This window comes from Portunus trituberculatus, chromosome 16, assembly GCF_017591435.1.
Source record: "Portunus trituberculatus isolate SZX2019 chromosome 16, ASM1759143v1, whole genome shotgun sequence".
Lineage (NCBI taxonomy): Eukaryota > Metazoa > Arthropoda > Malacostraca > Decapoda > Portunidae > Portunus > Portunus trituberculatus.
This window is the reverse complement of record NC_059270.1, coordinates 5,191,746-5,212,535: the sequence shown is the minus strand read 5'-3', so window position 1 is coordinate 5,212,535 and position 20,790 is coordinate 5,191,746. Positions and strand designations below refer to the sequence as shown.

The window sequence follows — 20,790 nt, the reverse complement described above, 5'->3', positions numbered from 1 at the left end:
TGTTCTGCCCTACTGACATGCCTCAACCTGTGCAAATTACATAACTATCTTGTGCCAGCAGCAGATAACAACTCTGCAACATGCCCCGCTTGTCGTACCGAGATTGATGACAGGCTTGAGGTTTTAACTAAAAAGTGCTAGTACAAAATGTCTTAGCCATTTTAATTAGAAATAAAAAGTTCCATTTTAATTTATGAGTGTTCCAGTTTCTATAATTTTATCTTATATACACCAATATTCTCCTTGCCTATATCATATGTAAAGTTTGTAGGAGATATGACAGCACAACTATAAAAGTCACTTTTACAAATCTACAATAATTGGAGTACTGCCACATGTCATACACATAAGTGGTCATATTCCCTACACAGCAACTTAGTACCCAGCATATTTCCTACACCTACTGTGTATAGGAGATATGCTGTATCCCTGTAGGATTTGTAGATGTGTTCTGTAGGATATGTGACATAGTAGATATGGTCACCCACCCAGTCTTCCGCATTACGGAGCGAGCTCAGAGCTCACAGACCGATCTTCGGGTAGGACTGAGACCACAACACACTCCACACACCGGGAAAGGGAGGCCACAACCCCTCGAGTTACATTCCGTACCTATTTACTGTTAGGTGAATAGGGTCTACACTTTAAGAGGCTTGCCTATTTACCTCGCCGCCTCCCGGGCCCTCTCGATTGTGAGTCGAGAGTGCTAACCACTTCATTACGCGTGTATTTGTGTGTATGTTCTTTTTCCTTTTTCACTGTCTTATCAGCCATTTAAAATTTTCTTTGCGTCTCTTCAAGTCATTTTCTGAAGCCATTTGTGCTGTAGAGAATTAGATTATGATTAGATTAATTCAGAACTAATGAGTATTTTCGGGTGAGGTTCTCTTATTGCAGATTTTTTCTTTTCTTCAGGAAAATGATCGTGAACACGTCAAACGATCGAGCTGCGTATTTTTTTTTAATATGGTTCCTTACACAAAGACAAAGATATGTCTGGACGCAAAAATAAAATCATGATATAGATTCAGTAGGCCGTAGCTCTAGAAGTACCTAAGACTAACATATAAATGCACATCACTGGATTATACGGCCATAAGAGATGAGGCTACACCATACATAATTACATAATACATACATATAGAAATCAGCTTCTTGTTGGCTATACTGTTAAATGCTCAGAAGAAATCCTCACCCTCAGAATAGTATTACTACCTCAAAGATATTAACTCCTTCAGTACCATGACGCATTTCCATATTCACTCTGGTTACTATTTGGTGATTTTAAACAGCTTCAGAAGACTTTGAAGACTATGACCATTAATTTTCTGACCTCCATAGACCCTTCCTAATGTCAATAAAACGGTCTAATCGTATACAAATCTCATGGTAAAAAATGTGTCCCCGTACTTGAAGAGGTTAAAAGTGTTTCTGGTAAAAATTTTAATAGAAGTAGAATTGTAATCACCGCTAGCGGAGGCCATACTTAATTTGACCACAGCAGCATTCATGGCGTGATGGCGGACAAGCACCTCATTGATTTTTAATGTTCAGGGACCCATTAACCAGGATCAGGTGAGAAATCCATCAACACCATTTTGCAAACGGGGCTACAGGTGAGGTCTGGATTACTTCCTCCTTTTCCGCGTCAAATAATTTTACGCTTCAAAACCAAGCTTTTAGCCACAGTCTGTACACACACACACACACACACAGATGTGGGGAAGGGGGAGGGCATAAAAGAATACGACGTAGAACTTCAACTAATATATAACTAAACATGCTTCATTGAGGCTCAAATTCCGCCATGAAAATTTAATGTGTATTCCATCTACCAGCCATTTACATTTTACGATGTCAAGAGAGAGAGAGAGAGAGAGAGAGAGAGACCTCGTTACATGTTTTCTGAGTAGCCTACTTATGTGATGAAAGGAACAGAAAGAAGACAATTACGAGTAAATGAGGTAGAGGAGATGGCGGTAAGAATGTATGAGGTGGAGAGAATTTTGTTTCTGTTCGTTAGTGTCGCTATGGCAGCAAAATGTTGTACTGTACCACTACCAATATTCTTCTCTCACTGCTGCCATGACGACCTCCACACATACACAAACATATTGACACGTTCGCGCGCGCGCGGGTACACACACACACACACACACACACACAGTAAATATATGTAACACCCACCTGATAATCATGAATGCATTAATTGAAAATTCTCTCTCTCTCTCTCCGTTCTAATCCCTAAAACTACTGTGCTATTTTTTAATTTCCTGCCTATCTTAACTTTCTTAAACATCTATCAAGGCACTTGACTCACATCTATTATCTAATCTAGTAGTGAAACTTCTGTATTCTATTTCCTTATTAAGTTTTGGTCATCCTCTTTTAGAAATTTTGGTGAAACTTTTGCGATTACCTCAGACACATCGGAAGATTTTGATAAAGTCTGATCTCCAAACTAATTTCCCAAGGCTTCAATCCTTCTCTATACAACCTATCTCGTTTCCTTTCTAATGGTTCTATTGGTGCTGTGGTAGACGACCACTGTTCTTCAAATCTATAAACAGTGGTGTTCCTCAATGTTACGTTCTGTCACCCACTCCCTTCTTATTATTCATCAATGATCAAAACTAAACTTAATAACCTATCCACCTTTACGCTGATGATGCTACCCTACACTTTTTTACGTCTTTTCAGAAACGACCAACCATTATGGTTCCCAACCTGTGGTATGTGTACCACTAGTGGTACGTGAAGGCCTTCCAGATGGTACATGAGTACTTTCGGGGTCATATGCAATTTTTGATTAATATGAATTGATTAATTTCTCAGAAAAAAAATACTAGTATATAATGCCTTACACAAAATATCTGGTATCGATCAGTTGGTAGAAAAGGAATCGATATATCCCTCACATTAAATTGAATTGCGTTCCTTGTTTGTTCATTTGTTTGCTCTGTTTGAGAATAAACTGCTATTAGTTGGAATTGAGTTTTCTAGAACCAATTGGTAGTACACACGTCTCCTCTCCAAAGCAAGGGAAACCCCATTATTTCAGAATCGGTATTCTTAATTATTATTGTCTCCTACCTACCAAGGTAGTCTCCTCTTTATAATCCTCTAGTACTTATTACATTATGTTTGCCTTTCAATGTTGAAAACTCTAGAGCCTTATATCTCTTACCTAACCATGTAGGAAGTGCAACAATGTATTACTCATATTTGACCTATTATTGGCTTTGGTAACATTTTGTGGAACATGGTGTAGGCCTATATTGGTGATCTGCAACTGTTGGAATCTGTGCAGAGGTGAGCAAAGGAGATCTATGGACTTTTTTTATGTATCAAATGCTGAATGTTTATATAAACTAAATCTATATTCAATTAAAGGAGACCATTCCAACCTGATCTAATTATGAATGGCCACTGTCCTCTCCCAGCTGGGTCATCTCAGGATGGTACATAATAATCTCACCATGGGTCATAGTAAAAAGATCCCTCACCACCAAACTGATATAAGGGCTGAATCCTTGATCAGCTATTGAAGCTCGGAATTCTCTTAATGAGGACATTGTTTCAGATCATTCTTTGACATCTTTTAAACAAAAGCTGAGTGAATTCCTTAGTGACATTCTTTTTGAGTACTTCTAACTGTCTGGATTATGAAAATATTTGCATCCTTATTAGCCATCCATTCCTAAAATGTTTGTCAGTTCTTTTCCATGTATTTTTGGGTGGAAAATGTAAATGATATCGATGAGGGACAAAACTCTCATCGAGGTAAGAAATCATGGTAAGAAACTGGTACTTTATGAGACCTCTCCCATCATATTCTCCCAAGTTCCCAACCCATCCTGCAAAAGTAATATCAGTCAGCCTAGAAAGGAGCTTTGGCTCTGGTGCTGTTCTGATGATAAGAATAAGAAACTGGATGAAAATTAACAACTGGTTTCAATAAATGATCCCAGTAAAGAATTTAATAATAAAACAAGAAAATACATCCACTTTCAAGATTTTTTTTTGTTTAACTTAACACATTTTCTTGAATCAATACCATTAAAAAGTGCATCACAATAATTGAAATCTGAGGACAGAATTAATAAAGGTGTATATACATGAGCAAAAGTCACTGGAAAATTGTCCCTTTAGATATACACAACTAATTGCTCCATACGATTTCTGTTGACCTCATCCTCATTTCAAAATTGTTGACAAATAATAACAAAATAATATAGGTCCCTAATACAGAAGGGAAGCACTTGTTGTGACTGATGAGGCTAGGTGCTGGTGTCCATCATGTCACCTCAAGGACCATATTGCAGCTGCTGCTAACGTGCTGCCACATCCAGCGGTCTGACACTGCAAGAAAATGTGCAGCCAAGTCAGCAAACTGCATGCTACAAAAGAGAGGTATCTAATAAGGTACAGAAGAAGAGCAGTTCTGCCATCAGACTAATGTGCAAAAGTACTGCTATATTTGCATCACTCACCAATGAGAATACTATTATTTTTATATCTCTCTTCCGTGTCCTGTTGTGTCTCTAATAACTGGAATCAAGACTACCTTTTCTTTTTTGTTCTAATGTTATTAAATCAGATAACCTCTTCTCACATAATATGTCTTAAACTTGGTACCAGTTTTAATGTTGCTCTTTAAATTCTCTCAAGTTTTCTTACGTTCCTTTTTTGTGCTTGATAACCACACTGTTAATGCATATTCCAATCTTGCTTGTACCACTATGCATAGCTGAGCATGATAATGAAAATAAGTTGACTGTAATAACTGATAAATAGATAACAAGAACCTCATCGATGGTAATCAATGATTAAGAAGTGGTGATAAATGTATTGCCTGATAACCGATATATCAATAAATGATAAAATCCTGATATCAGTGATGACAATATTCATATTTCAAATGAAAAATCAATAAAACCAAATCTTTGTTTTTATAATTATCTTAAAAATTATAAAAAAGTTCAAATTCAATGTTTATCCTGCCTCTTCACCAATGTAAAAGTACTGTTTTAAGCAAAATAACTGCATTTGAATTTGAAAGTTTAGCACTTCAACATGCTCATATAAATGTTGAAACATTTTCTAACACAGGAGTGCAGTACATGTTTATGCAAAAAATCATATTTCACTTTTATTCTTTATAAGGAAACACCTAAAAACATCTCAATTTTTCAATTTATGTTTACCTTTTATACAAAATTCTTCTACTTTTTGTGATTTTGTCATCTGTAATCTTAGATGAAAAACTTGTGAAGCGCATTCTTTTAAAATTTTTTTTTTACAGGTCAAGACCTGTTTTAAAAAATGTAAACAATTTAACTTTAAAAGATAATTGTGATACATTGTTTAAGTAAAGATCTATCAATATATGTAAAATGGCCATTTCAGTTCTAAGGAGTGTGGTACAAACATAATCATATTTTAATTTTCAAAAAGATGGAGACATAAAAGAATCAGTTTTTTTTTTATTCATATATATCTTTTGTATAAAAAATCTTCTACTTTTTTCCAGATCATCTGTAACCTTATATGAAACATTTTTATGCATTATTTGTACCTGTATTAAAAACATGGAAAATTTTCACAGTGAAGATTTTTATCTTGTAATCCCGAAGTATTATTTACTTTAAAAAATTAACCATTAATTATAAGAAAAATAGCATTTTGAGTCTTTATGAGTGTAGTACAAACAATGATCACATCATACTTTCTAAAAAAAATCAAGACTCCTAAAAAGAATAGTTTTTCAGTTGTTGAAAAGTTTTATATCTATTTTTTTTTTATCTTTTTACTGTTCATAACTTTATCATCCTTAACTTTAGATGAAAACTCTTTATTGCTAAAATTTTCTGTACTTTGTACAGGTGCAGACCTGTATCATAAAAATGTTAAAATTTTCCTTAATTTTATAGTTTTATATATTCTTGACTTAAAAAGAAACATTACACAAATATAAAATAGTACTGAGTTCTTTGAAGTGCAGTACAGAGAATAATCTTATTTGATTTTCTAATTTACATAAAAACAAAACACTTTATAATTGGTATATGTGTTTTACATAAAAATTCATCTTCTACTTCTCATGATTTAATCATATGGAACTGTAAATCAAATTCTTTTATTGCAAAACATTTTCAGCTTCTTTGTATGGATCTGAAAATGATAGAAAATGTTTAAAATTTTCAATTTACAATGCTTATCTAATACTTGATATATTCTTTACTTAAAGAAGAGCTATTAATCATGTAAAAGTCTTTCAAAATATCAGGAATGCAGTATATATATATATATATATATATATATATATATATATATATATATATATATATATATATATATATATATATATATATATATATATTAAATTCAACTTTTTATTTAAATGGACACACTAAAAAATATCAGTTTTACAATTCATATCTGTATAAAAAAAAAATTCTACTTTTCATGACTTAATAGTATGTAATCTTAAATATTTTTTTTCCAATAAAAAAAATGTACACATCCATTCCCCATCACTCGCCTTCCAAAAAAAAATAAATAAAAAAATAAGAATAAAATAAATAAATGAATAAAGAAAGTCCCCTCTAAAGAGTCCTGACTGATGATAATTGCTATGCATTGTTTGATTAATGACGAACTATTAAACATAATATTATGTAAAATTGTCATCTGAGTTAGGGTTGTGGTACAGACAAAAATCATATTTAACATGAAAATTTTTCAACTTTTTCCAGATTTAATCATCTGTAAGCTTAGAAGGAACATTTTCATTGCAAATCTTTAAACCTTTTTTTGTAGAGGTATCAAAAACTCAAAAAGATTTCACATTAATAATCCTTACTTTATAAGGATTATTTACCTTAAAAGAATAAATAATTATAAGAAACATAGTGTTTTGAGTTCTTATGCATGCAGTATGAACAATAATTATATCTCACTTTTAAGAAAATGAAGACACCTGAAAAAAAACACAATTTTTCATTTGAAATAAACTTTTAAAACCAATTTTTTTTACTTTAATGACTGAAAGAATCATAACCTTAGATGAAAATGAGTAACATAGTTATTAATTTAGCATCATACCTAACCACTGCTCACTAGTATGCATTGGCCTTGTGTTTGGGCAGGAATGCAAAGTCAGCTGGTACTGATCCTAGGAGCATCTCACTGTCAACAAAGATAAACAGACATTTACAGAATTATCTCATGCATCTACAAAATAACTGAAAAATAATGCTACAGCACTTTGAATGGATTTAATTGACTTATACACAGAAACCTCAATGATTTCACAGCCAACAGAAATTTAATATATCTTGATGTTTTGATTCATGAATCTTCATAACCACAACTTTGTAGGTGCTGAAGAAAAATTGAATGAACCACTAATTTCACTTGACATTACTATATCATTGTACACTTGAAAAAAAACATAATATAAACTATTATAGTCAAGAAATGTGAGTTTTTTAATGTAAGATGACCACTGGCCAAAGGGAATAAAAGATTTTGAAGTAAAAAGGCTTACTTGAGTGACAGTTTCCAAAGAAAAGCCACAAAGAATATTAAATAATGGAAGATAATTATCTTGAAACCTCCACTACTGAAAGAATTCAAATCATAGGAAAGAGAAGATACAGAAGGCAGGGAGTCTCAGAGTTTAGCAGAGAAAGGGATTAATGACTGAGGCTAACTCTTTCATCAAGGAAGTGGACAGAATGGGGATGAAAGAAAGAAGAAAGTTTTGTACAGTGAGGCAATGAGAGGACAGCAGGCATGCAGTTAGCAAGCTCTAAAGAGCACTGTATGAAAATAGCAGTAAAAGATAGCAAGGGATGCAATATCGTCAATTAGAGCAAGGGCCAAGCATAAACCAGTGTATCCTGTCAGGTCTTGCTGTGGAAGTATATACCTGCTGTAGTATACTTAAACTCCTGTGGTGTAGTAGGGTGGTCCATGAGACTGTCCCTTTCCACTAAGGGCCAATAGGGCTAAGGGTGTAAATTATGTATGATGGTTTAGTATTCTATCTGGGCTAGCTTGTGAGTGACTGCTAGCCTGGTTTACAGACAGACACTCATATATGGATTCAAAGCCAAAATTCTGCTTACTTTCACCACATCAAATCACAAGCCAGTTCAGTTCACCAAGCCTGGAGAAGCTCATATTTGGATGTAGTCAAAAACAGAGTTTCAATTCAGGCCCCACCAGTCCATATTACTGATTAATTCATCCGAGACTCAGTAGTTCCATGGTGCTCAATCTACACTGTATAGGTTAGCATAAATCTGGCCAACCAAAGTTCAAGGGTAACTATTCCTTAACCAGTCCTGTCAGCATTGTCAATTCCAAGCCCAAAATAACCCAATTCTGGAATATGGGCCCAGAATGAAAGACTTACAGGATTTTAAGAGAGTGTGATCATAGAATGTTGTGATATATAGCTGGCGTGAGATGGCAGGATTGGAAGGCAAGTGGTGAGGTGGCAGAGAGGAGGTTAGAATACAATACAGCAAGAGTGGTGGAAAATATGGAAGTTGGTGGAAGGAAATCAGTGAGGAAGACCTAAGAAGACAAGGAGGAAGTGCATTCAACAGGATATGAACCTGTTGGAAGTGAATGAGGAGCTTGTGCAAGACAGACAAGAATAGAGGAGAGTCACTGCATCCAACCACACTGTGATGAGAAAAAAAGGCATTAAATGATAAAGAAGAGCCCTATGCCACCTCACCTGATCTTGATCCAGTCATTAACACTGCGTGAGGCCATCAGTGTCTCAAGGTCATCCCGCCCCCTGAAGGCAGGTGGTTGCTGATTGATCTTTTGGGTGCTCTCCAAAAGGCCAACTGGGACGTAACGGTGCAGGAACGACAGCCATTCCAGCAGGAACCTCCGGGTCTTTTCTACACCCTGGAGGAATAAAGATGCAGAATGAGTGAGACAGTGTGTGTGTGTGTGTGTGTGTGTGTGTGTGTGTGTGTGTGTGTGTGTGTGTGTGTGTGTGTGTGTGTGTGTGTGTGTGTGTGTGTGTGTGTGTGTGTGTGTGTGTGTAATTAACCACGGTCGCCTGCTGGTCACCCAGCCAGTTTTCCCCATTACGGAGCGAGCTCAGAGCTCATAGACTGATCTTCGGGTGGGACTGAAACCACAACACATTCCACACACCGGGAAAGCGAGGCCACAACCCCTCGAGTTACATCCCGTACCTATTTACTACTAGGTGAACAGGGGCCACAAATTAAGAGGCTTGCCCATTTGCCTCGTCACACCGGGACTCGAACCCGGCCCTCTCGATTGTGAGTCGAGCGTGCTAACCACTACACTGCGTGGTGTGTGTGTGTGTGTGTGTGTGTGTGTGTGTGTGTGTGTGTGTGTGTGTGTGTGTGTGTGTGTGTGTGTGTGTTTGTGTGTGCACTAGTTTACCTAGTTTTACTACACAGGGCTTAAGCCAGGAGTGATAGGATACACTTACCTCATTGTCACTACCCCAGTGCTCCAGGCCAAAGTTGGTGAAGTCACGCAGCATGTCCAGCCTCTCTGAAGAGCTGATATCCCAGTGACGCTGCTCCTTGATCTCCTGGAAGACCCACGGCTTGATGAGAGCACCTCGGGCAATCATTATACCTGATACCATAAGGGAAAGCATAACAGAGAAGTGCATTTTTCAATTACTCTGAGGAAAAATATATAAATACAATAAATTCTTGTACATGAAGATAAATTCACCAACACTGTTGCACAAGCAGAAATCTGTATACAGTAGAAAGCATCTGCAATGCCACCACCAACTTTGTGGACAAGAGCCATAATCTGGCACATCAATTCAAAGGTATATAACACTCTTCACTATCAAATTAAAAGTTCTGCAACTGAAGACCTAGCAATTGGTACAACATTACTGCAACACAAAGCAAGACAACAGATGATATGATGTCACACACCTGCCACCCCAGTATTGTTAAGGCAGGCATTATAGTCCTCATAGGAGAGCACATCCCCATTACCAAAGACAGGCATGGGCTGGGCTGCCACTGCACACTGTCCCACATAATCCCAGTCAGCCAGCTTGAGGTAACGTTGCTCCTTTGACCGGCCATGAATCTGCAAGTACAATATCATCATCAGCATCATGACTATGTTCTGTATTTGGGATGGTGAGATTTAGGGACAGACGGAGGAGTAACACATAATAGTAAGAGATAAAATCAATATCTTTCATGAGCTTGAATCATCACTGAAGTCAAGTAGAAGAGTTAATGAGGTACACTGAACACCACAGCAGGTTTTTGTGCACTAAACTTCATGAAATCCCATGAAGCACCCTTACATCACCACACAACACTGCTGCACCTTAACCCACCACTCTTCGCAACCTGCATCACTTCACTAAGCATCACCCACTTTAACACCACCACAGCCCACTCACACAAACCTTACACCACTTCACACTATCACCCTGTGCCACTTCATACACACCACTTCACCATGAGTCACACCACACGCACCGTCACCATGGAGACGTCCCACAGCTTGGCGCGCTGGACCAGGTCGTGAGCCACCTTGGTGTCACGGTACACGGCTGTACGCATCTTAAGGGTCAGTGGCCGACTCAACACCTGTTTCATGCCCCTCACCATCTGCTCCAGACATCCCTGGCGGCGCATCAGGGCACTTCCCCCTCCCTGAATGGCAAGGCATAGTGATCAGGAAAGTGAAGACAAGATGAGTGTAAAGATGAGTCTACACTGATTTGCCAAGATGTCAATATCATTCACTAGCATATAATGTTATTTCACTTTATATATGACCCCATCAGTTTCCATATCAGGGGTATAAAAGTACAATAGAATAGATATACTAGGCTGTGAAGGAAGTATAGAAAATCAAACTAGGTCATGATAAGAAAAGTTTGAAGAACACTACCCCACCTGGCAAGTTCACACCCAACACAATTCATCTAAATATTTCTCACATGCACAAGAAAATACATACATACATAAAAAATAAATACAATTAAATTAACAATAAATAAATAAATAAAATAATGAAATAAAAACTAACAACAAAAAATAATGGTAATAATGACCTGTTTGTAAATAAGATCAATAGGACAGCCCATGTTGATGTCCATGAAGTCAAAGTCAGCATTCTCATCCAGCAGCTGGGCACACTTGGCCATGGTCTCTGCATTGCTTCCACACAGCTGCCAGTCAGGAGAGGATAGGAAGAAAGACAAACACTTTAAATTAAGGAAAAGAGCCAGTAAACCTGATATCTTAAATGTTTCTCTTGTTTACCTTAATTCCTTCAGTATTGAGAACAAAAGGATGTATCTAAATGGTGAATAAATTTGTGCCTCAAATCTAAGACTTTTTTCAATTGGGATATTTCAGCTGTCTTATACGCATGTTCTTCTTTTCTAATGACCTATCACCACCAACATGAAAAGCCATCCATATCTCAAGTGTGTCAGCAAAGTTCACCTAACAGCAACTATCAAGCTAAACAGTCTCGAATAGTTTCCCTAGACAAGCCTAGTTCTTAAGATCCTTCTGCATAGTTTGATCCAAGTTTTGTTTTCACCCTAATTCTCTAAGTCCAATCAGCCTCTGGTATCTTTTCACTGTGGAAGAAGACCTTTCTCATCACCAGATTAATTCACTTAACTATCATCTTTCCCCTCATTTCATCGTATATGATAATGTACAATTCATCCACCTAATCATCCTTACCTCTATCTTCTCCAGCCTGTAACCAATGTCATCCTTCATTGCCCTAGTTTTGTTAATATACAAAACTAGGATGCCAATACTAAACTTGCACAAAAGAAATGATGTAGTCCGCTTACAAGACACATGTAAGCACCCATGTCACAGCCTTCACCTGTATGCCAAAGCAGTCTTCAGATGCATGTCTCTTGACCAGTGCCCACTCACTGGGAAAGCCCTGAAGCAGGTTGGCAGCAAGGGCCATCTCTCCACAGGTAATGTCTGCCCCATATTTCTTGCAGATACGCCGAAATGGAAGGTTGCCTAGGGTGGTGAGGGGTGCCAGGTAGGTCTTTCCTCGCCAGTCGATCTGTAGATGGTGGTACCAGATTGACTTCATGATATGAGGAAGTGAAAATGTATCAATGGAAAAGCTGCCAGTGATACTTAATACTAAAAAATCAACAACACATATACAATAAAATGACTGCATAAGAGTGGGAGTAATTTTGCCCTAATCTGACAGTAAATTTGATCTTTCAGAAGAAATCATCTATTCAAACTATAGTGCAGTGCATGAAATTCTATCCATCTTTCTGATAGGTGTCTTTGATACTCTGCAAGTATACTTATTACTTAGGTTAAAATAGAAAGATGATTGGCATTCACTTCAGTCATTTTGTCCCTAAAAAGGATTGTGAACTTTCTCTCTTCAAATTAAATAGATTAACAGCAACAATATCAACTATAACTTTAATAGCACCAAGTAATGGCATTTAATAGAGGATCCACATATTTGTTAACCCTTTGCAACTATATAGTCTCGTTTCAAGGACATCAGAAGAGAAAAATAACAAACAAATCAAATAAAAAGTAGAATAAAATAATTTCTCCTTTCTCAAAGGAAAATAGACCATTATATCCTACATATGCAATACTTACCAATTTTAACATAAAAAGAAGACTCAGACTAAAAACACTTTATACATTTAATAATATTATATGATTAAGGTTATCAGCAATGTACCACTACTTAAGAACTTAAATTCCATGGGAAGTATAGCTCCAAAATCAACTACACTAAAATACACACAACAAAAATAGGTTTAAATGTTATGGAAAGCTAGCAGAGAAGTTTATTCTTACTGTTTTCTTCCTCCTCTCTCCTGCAGTTGGCTTCACAAGGTCCTCATCTGAAGCTGGACCAAGGTGATGTGTCTCCCCATTACCCTCACAGGCTGTCTTCTCCCCATTCTTAATGACAGCCTCTGTGTCACACTTTTCTTGTCCATTTTCAACTGATGTGATAATGTCCTCTGGGGCAGACTGAGGTGTACTTTCAGTGTTTTTGTCAGCATCTAATGACTGGTCCTGAGATTTGCTGTCATTGGTTGAAGGGGGAACAGAAGTATTAGCTTTGGTGTCAGTGTTTTTGTCAGGATCTAATGACTGGTCCTGAGATTTGCTGTCATTGGTTGAAGGGGGAACAGAAGTATCAGCTTTGGTGTCAGTGGTTGGTGTTCCTGTGACTGTATTTTTTTCAGGATTCTTAGCTTTGTCAGCATTTTTGGCTATATCACTCTGAGCCTTACGGTTGGCTTCCTTTGCCTTGGTGAAGTCATACTGCCGTTTCCTCAAGAGATGCTGGACCTGTCAGGAGAGGAAAAGAGAATGAGGATGACTTTTTTCCAAGTTTGAAAAAAAAAAAAAAAAAAAAAATTCTAACACCATATTCAATTTAAAGATTCACTAATATAACTATCAATTTTTTTCCTTTTTTGTAACTTATCTTTCCTTAAATCTAAAATGTATGACAGAAAGAGTTAATATAATAAGAAAGTGAGCAAAGAACAAAATCTGAACCCATATTCATAAAAAAAAAAAGTAGAATGAACAAAGAACAAAATCTTGATCCATATTCATATCATTTTCTATCTTCATAACCACATTGTGACTACTTCTCTTGGGCAGGAGACACCCCAGCACTCACCTCTTTCTTGAGAGTGTTGGTGGTGGCAGGACCAGTCACTCCATTAGGTCGCTGCTCCACTTTATTCCTTTCTCCTTCAATGTGGTCACCCCCAAACCTGAGACCAAGAGAAGCATAACCATCACCATGGAGTTCAGACTGCCTATAATGAAGGCAAAGTGGCATTTCATTGTTGTCATTATTATTTACAAGGACAGCTTCCACCTCTGTGTAGGTTAGCCTCTATCATTTAGTAGCAACTTACTGAAATAAATTTTTAAAATGTAATCCATCTGGCAGTCCCTTTACTTTAGATGCTTTTTCAGTAATAAATTGCATGTTTACCTTGATTTACAACGCAAAATGTTAGTCTTAATCAAGTATTCTCATCATTTTTGTTATATCTCTAACATTGTACATTGTAGTAACACATCACATTTAGCTCATCACACTCTTTAAAATACAGGTAACCCCTGCTTAACGAAGGTTCACACAACGAAATTTTGCTACAATGAAGGTTTCATTTTACTACCAAACTCGCTTTAACGAAGTTTAATCCATGTAATTTTTTCCAAGTTTGAAAGCCCCGCCGTATTACACAAGACGACAGGCTTTTGAACACACCAAATTATGTGGACAACACGCACACCACTCACTCCCCCTATTAAAAATAATAACAGCGTCAGCAGCAGCTCGTCTTCCCTCGCTCAATTTACTACCAAAACGCCCTGCAATGTCGCCTAGCGTTGCTAAGAAGCCCAGGAAATCTCTTACTCTTGGAGTGAAGCTGAATATTATTCACAGACACGAGAGGCGAGAAAACTAATAGCATTGCTCGCCACCATCTTGACTCCATCAACTGTCTCTACTATTTTCAAGTCAGCAGACTCTATTAAGAAGGCTGGTGAGACTGTATCTTTCTTGCAAGCTAAAAGAACCACCTGAACTTGTGACTCTACAATGGATAAAATAGAAAGCCTTGTGGAAATGTGGTACATAAGTTTTGTATGTGTTTATATTCCACAGGTTGCCAGTTAGTGTTTTTCCCGTTTCACTCTCCCTCTCTTCATAAATTTAAGATCATCAACATTATAAAGTTACGTACATACATACATTAGTGTACATTATAATGACTTAAATTAAACTGCCTAAATATTTAACTTCATAATTTTTACTTTCATTAAACCTTTCACTATACTATGATGCACTCTCGCTTTGTTTAATCTCAATGGAAGTTCAAGTCAGGAGTTAAACTTGTTATAATCGGTTTGCTTAACAAAGGGTTTTTAGGAACGTAACCCCTTCGTTAAGTGGGGGTTGCCTGTATATTCTTGTCTTTCCTATTTGCCCATCATCATTGCTAATCTTGTCTTTCATCATGATACAATTAGGATCAAAATATACTTTGTTACAGTAATGTTCTATGTGATTTGCAACACAGGCATACACATGCACATGCACACACACTCACCGGCACACCAGGCCATAGTGACACCTCCCATAAGTGCGGAAGTTATGGCACTCTGGTCCAAGATCTGATGGTTTGGTACTCAAGAATGCTGAGATGTCATGCATGAAGTCACACTTGGGATAAGAACAAGAGGATGTCTCATCCCTTCTCAAGGCACCACAAAGCACGACAGAGCTTGGAACTCCTTGGAGCCTTCACCAGCTTGGGTCGGTTCTTGTGGGTACCTGAGGAAGATTAATAGGTGGAGAGGTAATGAGAAAAGTGTGAATAATGGATATGAAAGTCAACAAGGGAATTGACAAATGTAAGAGGGAAGAAAGGGAAGAAATGAAAGCAATAATAATGATAAAAAAAAGGAAGAGATAGAAACAATAATGATCAAGTAAAATTAATATGGTAATTAGAGACACGAGGACTTTTCTTTAAGTTTAAGCTTCTGTAAAGCTTGATATTTCTCCCCTTTTTCAGTATGTTCTGCACATAATTATTGTCATTACTAACTGACATTTTATTTGACTTTCCATGATGAAGTCTCAAATATTTTCAGGTTCTTTATTATTTTAACTAATATATATCCATTATTATACAAAAATATAATAAGGTCACTTTTAATTTCCAGCTCTGAGTCAATGATATATAGAAAGAATCATCTCTACAGTATAAACAAAACTTTGGCTTTCCTTCTTCTTTCAACATTATGATTTAATCTCTCTCTCTCTCTCTCTGCTTCTTGCACTACTGGTCAATAATATGGATAAGTAAGTACACAAAGGCAGATAGATACTTATATAGACCAAAATCATTGATTGATATCTTTAACATATGTAGATATCCATGCAAACTACAAGGAAACATACTAAGATGGATATACATACATATAGTGGTACCTCAGTATATGTCTACTTTGGAATAAGTCCACTTCTTGGTATACATCCTGTTTAGATACAAAAAAATTTGCTTGGTATATGACCTTTGTTTGCATGCTACAACTTGTATGGGTCACAATGAGTCACAACACTGCACACTACCCTTGTTTATCTCTCATGAGACCATGTTATGACTGCTCGTGAGCAGTGTTGTCAGCTTGGTGTGTTTCTCATTAAATGTGGCAAACTTTTATCCAAGTATAGAAAAAAAAAAAAAAAAAAGTGACGTTTAATTTCCATTTATTTCATCTGATTGCTTTTCTATTCACCATACGTGACAACATATAAGACACACCACTTATCATAAAAATGGCTCAAGGAATCATCCTGCAAATGTGAGGCTTCCCATAGAATTAATTTTGAAATTCCCTTCACATGTACACCTGAAGACTTACACTTGCCTTATAGGCAAGGGTGCTATATCACATTTTTCAACAACAATACAATGTAAGGAAATGTTGAAAATTAAAATGCGATCCTGTTTAGTGATGCCCTACATGTGTTAACATCTCGGCAGCTGGTCCGCTGCATTCTTCTCCATGCTTTCATAACTAGGCAAGTACCTCCGTTATATTACTGCAATCATTTAAGATATTTCTACTATCATGATTACTTGTTTTCTATTTAGATGTTCCACTAACTTGCTTTAAAAATGAAATATCTAAATACATAAAAAGCTTTATGTCCTACTGAAATGGGTATGTGTTTTATATGCCACTAAATAAGTTATGAATTCAATATTAAGTAGTATTTGAATGATCTTATACAATCCCATCAATGCACTATGCAATATGTCAATAACAACATTTTTGTCATGGGAATGGATTAATAATTTTCCCTTTATTTCTTATGGGAAAAAATTTGCTTGATATATGTCCTGTTTGGTATGAGCCCAAGGATCTGGAACAGATTACAGATATATACCTAGGTACCACTGTACATGAGAACTGTCAGCAAAGGAAAGCAGGATGAGAATAAATCAATAGTTGACTCAGATTATGTAACCATTACTATTGCACAATAAATTTAAACTTCATTTGTTTCTGAGGCAACTGTTACGGTTTCCTTGTATTTATATATCTACTTCAAATAAATATATTAGCTACTTACAGTTCTCATGCAAATTTAACTGGTTTCATCCAGCTGCCTGTCTATCTCTGTGTCCGTTCATTCAGGTCAGCTGATCTGTTTATCTACCACAGTATTTTCCAACATAATCACTTTCTCTTACCACATTTACTTTCTTTTACCATTTCTGAACTAACCTGTAAGTTTCTGCTTCTTGCGAGGAGGCTCTGAAGTTTTGTCCGCCTCTGGTTCTGTGGCAGAGGCTTTGTCATCCTCATCCTTTGCTTCTGTTTTTGTTTCACGTGGTTCCGGTGGAATTATAAATCTGCAGATGGGAACAAAGAGTTAAAGAAAGACATGTTGTGCAGGAGCCAAACTCTCACATGACTACAGAATTATTTTTAGGATTGGAACACCTTGTTATCATAAAATAAAATTTTGAAGGTGAATAAAATTAAATGACCTGTGAAATTTCAAAAGATAATGTGTGCTACCTCACTGTGTTCTGCATACTAATGATATCTTTCATCCCTTACTTTGAAGGAATGAAAGAAACCATTATAAAGCAATACTTTCTATCTTGAAACAAAACTGTACAGATATACGGTGTGTAAAACTACCATATATCAGTCTATTAACAAAGTATGCATTCTCAAGCAAAGGAAAAAAGTCTTATTTTTCGGATTTGAATGAAACTGTTTTTCTAAATATCTCCCTTATGACTCAACTCTTAGTCTATTAATTCATCTGAAACTGAAAACATTTCTTGGAAGTTCTTTTCTATTTTTTTTTCTTTTTTTTACATTATGGCCTATAGCGCCTGTAAGCATACTTGTAGCCCTGTTAAGCTTCCACCCATTAGTGGCCCAGGCAATTTTATTTATAGTGGTGCCCATACTAGGGCCCATATCACCACCCAATTGCATCTTCGGTGTAATCACCTAGAACCTGGGTATCATAGTGACATGTAGGTAACTTTAAACCCACGCTCACCACCTTATCCACTACGCCACCATCTCCCTGATGGTTACTGAATGATTACTGTGTATACTGTTATGTTCTTGTCTCTCTAATCACAATCCCTTACACAGTACAGTACAGCCTAAGGAACATCCAGAAATATCACACAAAAGCATTTCTGGAGAGTAGCCTGACCCACCTGAAAAATTTAAAACACGATAAAAAAATTCTGGATGTAGGAAGTTCTCATGTTGCAACTCTCAGTTCTCTGCCTTCCGCACTTTTGGTCTTTTTCACATTGGATCCAGGATTTCTTGGCCAAGCACTGGATTCTTTAAGATGACCAGGCTCCCTACTCTCCAGACACAACTCCTTGAGATTTCTGGCCGATTCTCAAACTAAAACTTTCACAGACAAGATTCTAATTTCAGTTACTTTTGCCTTTTGGTCTTAAGTTGCATAGATTTTGTAGACTTGCATACCTAACCAGAGTTCACTCTTTGTAAATCAGACCCAGCAATACTTACTCTTCTTTGATGTGAGCAACAACATCCTTGATGTCAATATTGCTCATCCTGGCTCAGCACCTGCTCCTCTTTCTACTTGCCAAACAACCCCTCCTGCCTGATGTCTTCCTCTTGGTCTTACTGCCTTTCTATACACTCTTGCTTCTTAATGTTACCAGCCTCTAGACAACAAATCTGCAAATTAAGATTTAGTCTCTCAATGCTGATACTCTTCTTACACTAAATATGTGGCAAGTAGCTCTATCCACATCTCCTAAACACACTGTATCAATGAAAATCCAATATGTTGATGATGCAGAGCAAGAGTTAGCGATCAAAAACTATGGGATAAGAAACTGAAAAAATATATATATAACTGATACTTTAATCAATAAACTATCAGTTATATATATTTTTTCAGTTTCTTATCCCGTAGTTTTAAAGTTTAATGGATTGAAAGAGTAATGGAACTAAAATATTGAGAAAATAAGAGCGAGGTTTCAAGAAAATAAGAGGGAGATTTCAACATTTGTCCCATTCTTTTGACTCTGTTTGAGGACTAGCATCTCAGTGGGTCTTTTTGTTAAATTCTAGCCAGCTTTCCCCTTTAACATAAAAGAAAAAAGAGCGAAAATAATAAAAATAATGTCGATATATGATGAAGATAATGATAATATTAATAATAAAAGGAAAAAAGTGTAACTTGGGCAAACAAAGATATCACGGCATCAGACTCGGTACTGTAGTAGTGACTGTCTGGTGTAACATTATCCTACAGTGCTGATCACCAGGGATGACACAGACCAACGAGCAACCTCACTGCATTTAAACCAAGGGGAAAGTTTTGTATAATTTTTTTTCATTGTTTACACATGAAAGTAGAAAACAAACTAACCAAATGAATTGATGAAGTTAACTCAGCAAGGTAATGCCCTTGCAGGACACTAACAAAAACCTAGTGAGGAGCCCCAGCCTTCATCCCCACCATCACAAAGAGGTGGAGCTTTTCAACAAGATACTGTCCTGCTGGTGCCCTGCAGGATTAACAAGTTCAGAGATCTTGGTGCTTTCAAAGTCGCTCTCAAAGATTCTCTTGGAAACCAGCTTTACAACTATTATCCCTGATCATGTGTATCTTGTTCCACCAATGCACTTTCCATCATTCCGTCTAAGCTGACTGTCTCGTTTCTAGGAGTTTAGTTAGGATGGCGCATTGGTTGGTTAGACCTTTCGGTCCTTACTTGATGTTATCACTAGTATAGGTCTTAGGGAAAGGTCATCCAGGTTAAGAAATCCAGGTTGGTGTCCTGCAAGGTCTGAACCCTACTAAGTTGATATCATTTTAACCATTTCACATCACTCGTGTCTTTCATTTTGACATTGGGATTATGAACCAATTTGTGACACGTTTAATCGCACAAAAATAACATATAACATATAAACCCGTGAAACCGATTTATGATCGAAGGTAAATACTGATCATTCTTTTCAATGAGAAATAGAAAGCTTCCCACCTTTAGCAAACCATCGATGTCTTCTGTTTAATTCACCATCTCCTTTGAATGAAATAAAGTAAAGAGGCGACAGTACAAAACATCCACACCGGTGCCGCGAGCAGCTCTGCCCGTCAGATTAATCCCTTCTCTCTCTGCCACTCAAGATCAAACTAGTTTTCTCTTTTAAACATTCTTTATCACCACATTAACAATAGCTGTCACTCACTTCAGTGATACAAAGCAGCTGTCAGCATAAATTTGATGAGGTGAAGGGATCGTAGGCCAGCCAGTTCTCTCTCTGCACAATTGTTGGTAAACAAAAGCACGTGGATGGGAGCTGAAGTGACATCCTAAATGCGTACACTGCACCTGCAACCTTCATAACGTGCAATATACCGACCTCTGCTATGTTTCCTTCTTCTTCTTCTTCTTCTTCCTGTTAGCTGAGGCAAACTAAACCATGAAAATGAAATAAAAAATAGGATTTTATTTTAATATGTACTAAGTGTATAGACACATCATAAGTATATTCTATGTAAGCACTTAGCTACTACGTATAATTTAAGTAGACTTTTCTTTTCATTTAGTTATTTATATTCGCTTGCTTGTCTATTCACTTCCGTTTATAATCCGTGAGGCGTGAGTTTTCATGCTGCCTTGAA

At 36.7% G+C, this 20,790-nt stretch overlaps 1 protein-coding gene across 2 annotated transcripts; it reads right to left on the bottom strand.

The window, feature by feature from the left end:
• Positions 1-3,935: 3,935 nt before the first annotated feature.
• LOC123504479 (tRNA-dihydrouridine(47) synthase [NAD(P)(+)]-like) lies at positions 3,936-20,511 on the bottom strand. Of its 2 annotated transcripts, XM_045255011.1 has the most exons (14): positions 20,355-20,511; positions 18,654-18,827; positions 17,364-17,491; positions 15,173-15,396; positions 13,723-13,819; positions 12,879-13,382; positions 11,908-12,102; positions 11,111-11,227; positions 10,530-10,706; positions 9,966-10,125; positions 9,497-9,648; positions 8,756-8,934; positions 7,108-7,191; positions 3,936-4,362 (listed from the first exon to the last, which is right to left on the bottom strand). In XM_045255011.1, exons 4-13 carry the CDS (start codon positions 15,274-15,276, stop codon positions 7,122-7,124), a joined length of 1,755 nt encoding a protein of 584 aa, XP_045110946.1. In that variant the 5' UTR covers positions 15,277-15,396; positions 17,364-17,491; positions 18,654-18,827; positions 20,355-20,511; the 3' UTR covers positions 3,936-4,362; positions 7,108-7,121. The 2 variants fall into 2 exon arrangements, with proteins under 2 accessions (XP_045110946.1, XP_045110947.1); XM_045255012.1 differs by lacking the exon at positions 18,654-18,827 and having other exon boundaries at positions 20,355-20,457.
• Between the last annotated feature and the right edge of the window lie 279 nt (positions 20,512-20,790).